General features: G+C 32.6%; 1 protein-coding gene across 1 annotated transcript in view; it reads right to left on the reverse strand.

The window, feature by feature from the left end:
• The window catches only part of LOC107690804 (disrupted in schizophrenia 1 protein-like), a 33,219-nt gene that overhangs the window by 19,883 nt on the left and 4,123 nt on the right, over positions 1 to 9,213 (reverse strand). The window contains exon 2 of the mRNA XM_016489217.1: positions 957 to 1,756. Within this exon, the coding sequence (XP_016344703.1) occupies positions 957 to 1,756 (800 nt within the window). The remainder of the gene's footprint in view (positions 1 to 956; positions 1,757 to 9,213) is intronic.

Raw genomic sequence — 9,213 nt, forward strand, 5'->3', positions numbered from 1 at the left:
TTGGGTTACGAGTCCGACTCTCTAACCATTAGGCCACGACTTCTCCCAAAGCAAACCATTACGCATCAAGTCGTTACAAATAATTTAAAATAAATTATATTGCTTTCCCTTTGAATTAAGTTTATTTTTCTTACCCCAGTGGCAGATATGTGTTTATGTTTTAAGCATATACTCACTTAATTTTGATAAATTTTTCAGAAAACAAGATTTAATATCTAAATTGTCGCAGCGCGAGCAGGACAAACAACGATGCATAATATTAGTAATAACTATGACTGGGACCGTCATATACATAACATTATAATGAGAACACTATTATAATAAATTTTTAGAGTTTAGTTGCTGTGTTTCTGCAGGTTGTTGTGCGAAGAACACGTCCACAAAAGGAGTTCATTCAGAGCCACGCAGAAACGTTCATGTGCATTCGGGGCATTCTGTGTAGATAGCCTGTAAGTAGAGATGTAACGATTCACTCAACTCACGATTCGATTCGATTCACGGTTTTTAGGTTTTTTTTCCAAAATGAGATTTAAGACAAATTATAAATTAAATGCGTCCTTTTATTATTGCTTGGACAAAATGCTGCATGTTTCTTTGTGAAACTGAAATATAACACTATAATAATATACTAATATAGCACTTGTATATTATTGCTCTTTTGCTGGTTTTGATTGCTTATTTTGTCCTCATTTGTAAGTCGCTTTGGATAAAAGCATCTGCTAAATGACAAAATTTAAATATCTATACATAAAAAAACATACATAATATATCTGCATGAAACAGAAACAGCAGACGAGCTGAACGAGACGCAGATTCACTCTCTGCCAGCAGGCGGCGCTTAAACCCTTTCCTTGGTTTCCGCTGTAAACAAAGCAGCGCTGCACTTATGAACTTTAATATGCATTATAAATATTAAATGTATTTCCTATCTACCTTAAACATCGTGTCGTACTGACCTTGGTGTTTGTGCGATTGTTCTGCAGACAGTCTTGCAGAACATCCTCGTACTTCTTTATCAGACCGTCTCGACTCTGATCTGAGGACGGGGTTGTGCTGTCGTAGCCGGACGTAACTGAGGAGGCCGAGGTCGAGTCTGTCGAGTCAATCGAGAACGAAGACGTGACTTCAGTGTCCAGAGAGCCAGAGTCAGAGTCCTGGATGCTTTCTTTCGCATAAGACGTTATGGAGGACGAAATCTGTACATCCAGGTCTGCTAGCCACAGCTCTCGGTCCATTAAAATACTTTTTGGCTGACCGATGGAGCAAGGTGAATTGCTTAATGAGAAAACCTCATGTTCTGATTGGCTAATCGGAACAGTGCTGATCTCTGATTGGCTCAAGTGATTTACTACTAAAGCAGTGTGAGGTTCTAAAGCACCAGAGTGTGACGTTTCAGACTTCAGTCGGTCCCCTTCAGATTGTATGCTGGCGGATGTGTTTGTGTTCACATCTAATAGATCACTAGTTTCTAGTGACTGCTGAATGAAACTGAAGCTGGAATTGAAAACGTTGCGCGACGGCATTGGGGAATTTTCCTTGGCGTCATGCAAACGGTGAGTTTCGGAAGAATCCCGGCCGTCGTCTCTCTTGAAAACCTCCTTAAGCCATCGCTCACTGGGGCTGCTGGGTAATTTCGAAGCACTCTTTTGACTGTTCTCATTAGTAGACGAGCCACATGGCTCTGAGCACATGTATCCCGGGCGTCTGAAGCTCCTCCCGCGATAGCTTCCCGCTGCCGCCGTCGGACTCACAGCACCTGTTGAGAACAGATTACCGATTAAATGTCTTAAGTCGTGAAGATAAACCGTGAAATGTGCTTTATAACTGGACATCCAACATGTAAACTCTCACAATGGCATATCTGTAAACAAATAATGAGCCATGACAGCTGCCATCATGTGTTTCAGCTGTGAAATCTCCCTGTGATCAGTGTGTCAAATGCAATACAGCTGTTGAGAAATAAAAACTGATGGGCACTTTAGGAAATGCACAGTAAAAACAACTATAAGAGTTTAATAACAGTGTAAAGAAGATACAATTTAAATATGAAAAATGGACATTTTAATAACATGGTCATCATTACATAATGTACTTTTGTACATTTTCTTTTACATTTAAAATTTTTCATTTTGTACATTTTGCACTTAAAACGATTTTTACATTTAAATATATATTTTTGTAAAAAAATTTAATGTTTTAATATTTTAAATGAATTTACTTCAATGCATTTTTTATGGGCTGACTGAAATTTGCAAATGATGCTCAGATTTGTTTTTACATATATATATATATATATATATATACATATATATACATATATATATATATATACACACACACACACAAAAAAAATATACAGAGACAAAGAGATTATATATTTAATCTATATATAAGCAATATGAACCAGTATCATCCAGGATAATTGAGATAACACTATAGTTTATTAATAAGTTTTTATATTTTTATTTATTTTTTATATATTCCATTTTAATTTTAATTTTGGTTAAAGTTTTAGTAATTTTGTTGTGTTTTTGTCATTTTTATTAGTTTTTGTTTTTCATATAGATATATGTAAAGATATAGATATCTTTAGATATATATAGATATACAGGCTAGTTTTTATTTCAGTTTTAATTTTAATTATGTTAGTATGTCAAGTTAAATTCAATGAAAATGACAAATGCTTCACTTTAAAATTCATATTAAATGCAAATATTAAATATATTAAAATTAATTAAATACATATTGTTTGCAGGAAGCCTAAAGAGTTGTTTTATAGTGAATTAAACAAGATTGTGAGTAATTTGATACTTTATTGAGATCAACCTTTCCAAACTATGAAAGCAACATCTGAGCAATAAAACTTTCTGTAAGTTCTGACTGTAAGATGAGCCAAAATGAGTTAATGAGTTCAAATGCATAAACGACAACCCATCACAATATTATGAACCCCAAAACAACAGAAACAAAACACGTCTGAAACCAAAACCTCCACATCCCTATATAGTCCACAAAACACATTGGTCTGTTGTTCTGAGGGAAAGGGAGGGATCAGTGGAAAAACTCTCAAACGGTCTCTTTGTCTGCAGCTGTGATTGGCTCTTTAAACGCGTTTCCCACAATCCCTCACTGCAGCGAATGCAGAGTGAGAACAGCAGCAGTTCAATGTCTCCCTCGCAGATCTTTCAAACATAAACACACAAACTCACTCACACGAGAGGAATAACCGAAAGTCCATTCACACGACTGTGAGACCCGAGAGAACAGACTAGACCATCAGACATTTATATCACTGATTTCTAGAGTGTGAAATGGTGTGCAAATAGTTCCCCCTCAAAATAGGTCTTAAATATGTAAGACAAGAAAAATGATGCCAAAGAATCTCTTTTTATCTTCTGGCATTGCAATCTTTCACCATAATTTACACGGAGCTAATGAAGAGCAGATGAAGTCACTGCTGAAGAATGTTTTCTAGAGAGAGGAAGAGCTGCTTGAGTGAGAGACACATCCTCTGAAGACTTGAACAAAAGGAGGCTATTGAGCGGTTGACTAGAGCAGGGATTCCCAAACCTTTGCTACACGACCCCTTTTACATAAAATTGCAAATTGAAGTTAATATTTCAATAATTTCATTTAACAACACACTTGCATGCTTACAGATCTCTGATGATAATATAGTCACATGACTTTTTTTGCAAGTCATATTTAGTCACTTCTATTTATGCTTCAGATTGTTGTTTCAAAGACAATACCATTGTTTAAGCTGTAAATTTGATTAATTATGAAAAATTCAATTTCTGCTATAAAGCAGCTCTACAGAAAACAATAGTGTTTGTGTCAATGTTGATTAATTTCAGTTCAATTTTGATTCAATTCAGTTCAATAACATTGTAGATACAAAGTTCATTATTCAGCACAATTCAGTTAAAATTTTGTTCTCATCCGATCATGTCAGTCCAGTTAAATAGATATTACTAAATGTTAATTGTCCTTTAAACCATTAAGTATGCATGGTTTTGATGTTTTAGTTAGCGTTTTATTTTGACTTTGTATTTAATTTTAATTTTATATTGTTATGAGTTAATTATTAGCTTTTCATCCACCTTCAAGTCACATTTCAAGACACTTTTGTTTATAAAGCACTTTATATAGTATAATATAGATTGCTTCAAAACAGCTTCACATTATTGAAAAGGAAAATATCAGTGTTAATGTTGCAAAATTAATTAATTATGAAGCAAATTTAATTTTAGCTATAAAGCACCTCAGTGTCATTTTCAGCTCAATTCAGTTCAACGTTGATTCAATTCAGCAACACTGTAAAAGTTTAGTGCCATTATTCAGCTCAATTCAGTTAAAATTTTTGTTTTCATCCCATAGCGTTAGTGCAGTTAAATCGGTAATTATTACTGAATAATGAATTGTCTTTTAAAATCTTTTTTTTTTAGAAAGTGTTTGTTTTTTAGTACGTTTTTAATTAGTGTTTTGATTGTTTTTATTTTAAAAATATTTATTATATTTTTATGATTTCATTACCTTAATTCATTTATTTAGGCTATATCTTGCTTTATACAATACAGATTGTTTTTATTTTTATGATTTAATTCTTCTTTAAGTCACGTGTCAAGTCACTTTTATTTCTATAACACTTTATACAATACTGATTGTTTTTATTTTTATGATTTAATTCTTCTTTAAGTCACATGTCAAGTCACTTTTATTTCTATAACACTTTATACAATACTGATTGTTTTTATTTTTATGATTTAATTCTTCTTTAAGTCACATGTCAAGTCACTTTTATTTCTATAACACTTTATACAATACTGATTGTTTTTATTTTTATGATTTAATTCTTCTTTAAGTCACATGTCAAGTCACTTTTATTTCTATAACACTTTATACAATACTGATTGTTTTTATTTTTATGATTTAATTCTTCTTTAAGTCACATGTCAAGTCACTTTTATTTCTATAACACTTTATACAATACTGATTGTTTTTATTTTTATGATTTAATTCTTCTTTAAGTCACATGTCAAGTCACTTTTATTTCTATAACACTTTATACAATACTGATTGTTTTTATTTTTATGATTTAATTCTTCTTTAAGTCACATGTCAAGTCACTTTTATTTCTATAACACTTTATACAATACTGATTGTTTTTATTTTTATGATTTAATTCTTCTTTAAGTCACATGTCAAGTCACTTTTATTTCTATAACACTTTATACAATACTGATTGTTTTTATTTTTATGATTTAATTCTTCTTTAAGTCACATGTCAAGTCACTTTTATTTCTATAACACTTTATACAATACTGATTGTTTTTATTTTTATGATTTAATTCTTCTTTAAGTCACATGTCAAGTCACTTTTATTTCTATAACACTTTATACAATACTGATTGTTTATATTTTTATGATTTAATTCTTTGTCACGTCAAGTCACTTATTTCTATAACACTTTATACAATACAGAGTTTATATTTTTATGATTTAATTCTTCTTTAAGTCACATGTCAAGTCACTTTTATTTCTATAACACTTTATACAACAGTTTATATTTTTATGATTTAATTATTCTTTATGTCACATGTCAAGTCACTTTTATTTCTATAACACTTTATACAATACTGATTGTTTTTATTTTTATGATTTAATTCTTCTTTAAGTCACATGTCAAGTCACTTTTATTTCTATAACACTTTATACAATACTGATTGTTTTTATTTTTATGATTTAATTCTTCTTTAAGTCACATGTCAAGTCACTTTTATTTCTATAACACTTTATACAATACTGATTGTTTTTATTTTTATGATTTAATTCTTCTTTAAGTCACATGTCAAGTCACTTTTATTTCTATAACACTTTATACAATACTGATTGTTTTTATTTTTATGATTTAATTCTTCTTTAAGTCACATGTCAAGTCACTTTTATTTCTATAACACTTTACACAATACTGATTGTTTATATTTTATAATTTAACTAATTATTAGCTTTTCATTCACCATCTTTAAGTATATATTCCAAGTCACTTTTATTTATATGTCACTTTATACAATAAAGTTTGTTTATTTTTATTTAATTAGTTATTAACTTTTCATCCACCGTAAGTCACATTTCAAGTCACTTTTATTTATATTGCTAAATTAATTATTAATACTACACTTTATACAATACAGATTGTTTATATTTTTATGATTTTAAGTTCACATTTCAAGTCACTTTTATTTATATGATTAAATTGTTAATTAGCTTTTCATCAACTCAAACCCCTTGCATTTCCCCAGTTTGGAAAACCCTGTACTTCACCTAAAATGACTGTTTACTACGACCTACACAAAACAACTTTTGGTTATTTTTTTCCTTCTGTGGAACATTATAAGGAAGATATTTTGAAGAATACACAGAAAACAGTAGCATGACTGAAAACATACAGTGTAGATCATCTTTGCATGAGCATACAAACCCCAGCCCATACAAACTGTGAACACCTGCACTTCCGTCACAACCACAACTGAGACAAACCATCATCCTCCATCTGTCACAGACAACGTCTAGTTCAGCTTTAGTTCACTCAGTCTTCAATAGATGGCTAGTAGACACCACACCATTGAGCACACTAAAGGACTGCTTCCCCTCAAAAGGGAAGGAAACGCTCACAAGTCTCTGTAAAGACACATGCTTGTCACGATTCCCTAAAAGAACAGATGAAACCCACTTAAAAAAAAAAACATCAAACACAGAAAAAAACAGAAGTACAGGAAATATCGGAGTGGTTTGTTTTATAAGAGTGTCTATGCAAAAACAACTAATATATGAGTGGTAACTATGCAAAAGTCAAAGGGCATTACGTATGTGGTTGCTAAGGTAACCTAAATGGTTGCTAGGTGGTTGTTAGGTGATTTCTTACAGTCTCAAGTGAAAAGAATCCACATTCTGGTCAATTTCAGTCTAGTTACATTTATTTCTAGTGCTTTATACGCATTATCACATGAATAAACAGGAAAGTGACAAGTGTTAATGTTGTAAAATTCATCAATTATGAAACAAGTTCAGCTGAAAAGCAGCTCAACAGAAGGCAATAGTGTCAATATTCGGCTCAATTCTGTCCAATTTTTCAGCTGAATTCAATTTCTCCTTCATTGTGCATCTGTGGGATTTTTTCACCCATTTTATGTCCAACAGGTGAAAATGGTGCTTTTCTCAAGAACACACATGGTTTGAGATATCATTTATGTCTAATCACATCCTCAAAGTATATAAAAACACCAAGTATGTGCAAGAGAAATAGATGTTTGACTATGCAAACACCACTAATTACTGATAAACACAGTTTAACCACTAACAGAAACACCACACAAGCTTCAATCAATATTGACATGCATTGAAAAGCCACGGTTTTCCAGTGAGAGAAACATGTGTGTTTACCTTAGTCGATTAGAGAGGCCCTCTCCAAACACACTTCTGCTTTACTCGGCCTCCCATTGGCTGCTCATGAGCGTTTCACACACACGACGGTATGCCGAGGAGATCATGAAGAGGAAAAGGGAATGTTTGAGGAGAAAACACCAATCCGTTTCAGAAAGGTTTCACCATTTGAGCTGATTCACCACCCTTGCACACGTCCAGTGACGGCAGCGTTTGAGGAAGTGAGAGTTCGATGGTCATTTTCTGCAAGTCTTTTTCTCCGTCCTTTTTAACAAACAGACAGTAAAGTCGGCAGTGAGACCAAGCTCAGCTCTCTGTGTGCCCACAACAACCAAAACACGATGTTCACAGCACTGTTTTACTGTTAACTAAAGCCAAAACATCTGTGTTAACCGAAATAAAATAAAATATTAGATTAAAAACGTTCAAATTAAAAACAAAAATTTGAAATGTTGCAACTAAGTCAAATATCTGAAAGCTGAAGTTGTACAATTGCTAACTGAAATAAAACTAAAACAAAAATAAAACTTTTTTTTTTGTAAATATTGTAAGTCCCCAATTGTAAGTCGCTTTGGATAAAAGCGTCTGCTAAATGAATAAATGTAAAATGTAATTGTAAAAAACAAACACTACTAAAAATGACTAAAGCACATAACAAAATTACTAAAAACTAAACTGAAATTAAAATGAAAACTGAAAATATAAAAATAAAAGTTAATTGAAAATAGCAATTAAAATTACATAGAATGATAGATAGACCGATAGATAGATAGAACGATAGACAGACAGACAGACAGAACGATAGAACGATAGATAGAACGATAGACAGACAGATAGAACGATAGATAGAACGATAGATAGACAGACGGACAGACAGACAGAACGATAGATAGATAGAACGATAGAATGATAGATAGAACGATAGACAGATAGACAAACAGACAGACAGACCAATAGAACGACAGATAGATAGATAGAACGATAGACAGACAGATAGAACGATAGAATGATAAATAGAACGATAGACAGACAGACAGACAGAACGATATATAGATAGATAGATAGATAGATAGATAGATAGATAGATAGATAGATAGATAGAACGATAGAATGATAGATAGAACGATAGACAGAGACAGACAGAGAGACAGACCAATAGAACGATAGATAGATAGACAGACAGATAGAACAATAAAATGATAGAACGATAGATAGAACAATAGACAGATAGACAGACAGACTGACAGACCGATAGAACGATAGATAGAACGATAGAATGATAGACAGACAGATAGAACGATAGACAGACAGATAGAACGATAGATAGAACGATAGACAGACAGATAGAACGATAGATAGACAGACAGACAGACTGACAGACCGATAGAACGATAGATAGACAGACAGACAGACTGACAGACCGATAGAACGATAGATAGACAGACAGACAGACTGACAGACCGATAGAACGATAGATACAGACAGACAGACAGACCGATAGAACGATAGATAGATAGATAGAACGACAGACAGACTGACAGACCGATAGAACGATAGATAGACAGACAGACAGACTGACAGACCGATAGAACGATAGATAGAAAGACAGACAGACTGACAGACCGATAGAACGATAGATAGACAGACAGACAGACTGACAGACCGATAGAACGATAGATAGACAGACAGACAGATAGAATGATAGACAGACAGATAGAACGATAGATAGAATGATAGAACGATAGATAGAATGATAGAACGATAGATAGA

Source organism: Sinocyclocheilus anshuiensis, unplaced genomic scaffold (genome assembly GCF_001515605.1).
Source record: "Sinocyclocheilus anshuiensis isolate Anshui unplaced genomic scaffold, SAMN03320099.WGS_v1.1 scaffold2584, whole genome shotgun sequence".
NCBI classification, from domain to species: domain Eukaryota; kingdom Metazoa; phylum Chordata; class Actinopteri; order Cypriniformes; family Cyprinidae; genus Sinocyclocheilus; species Sinocyclocheilus anshuiensis.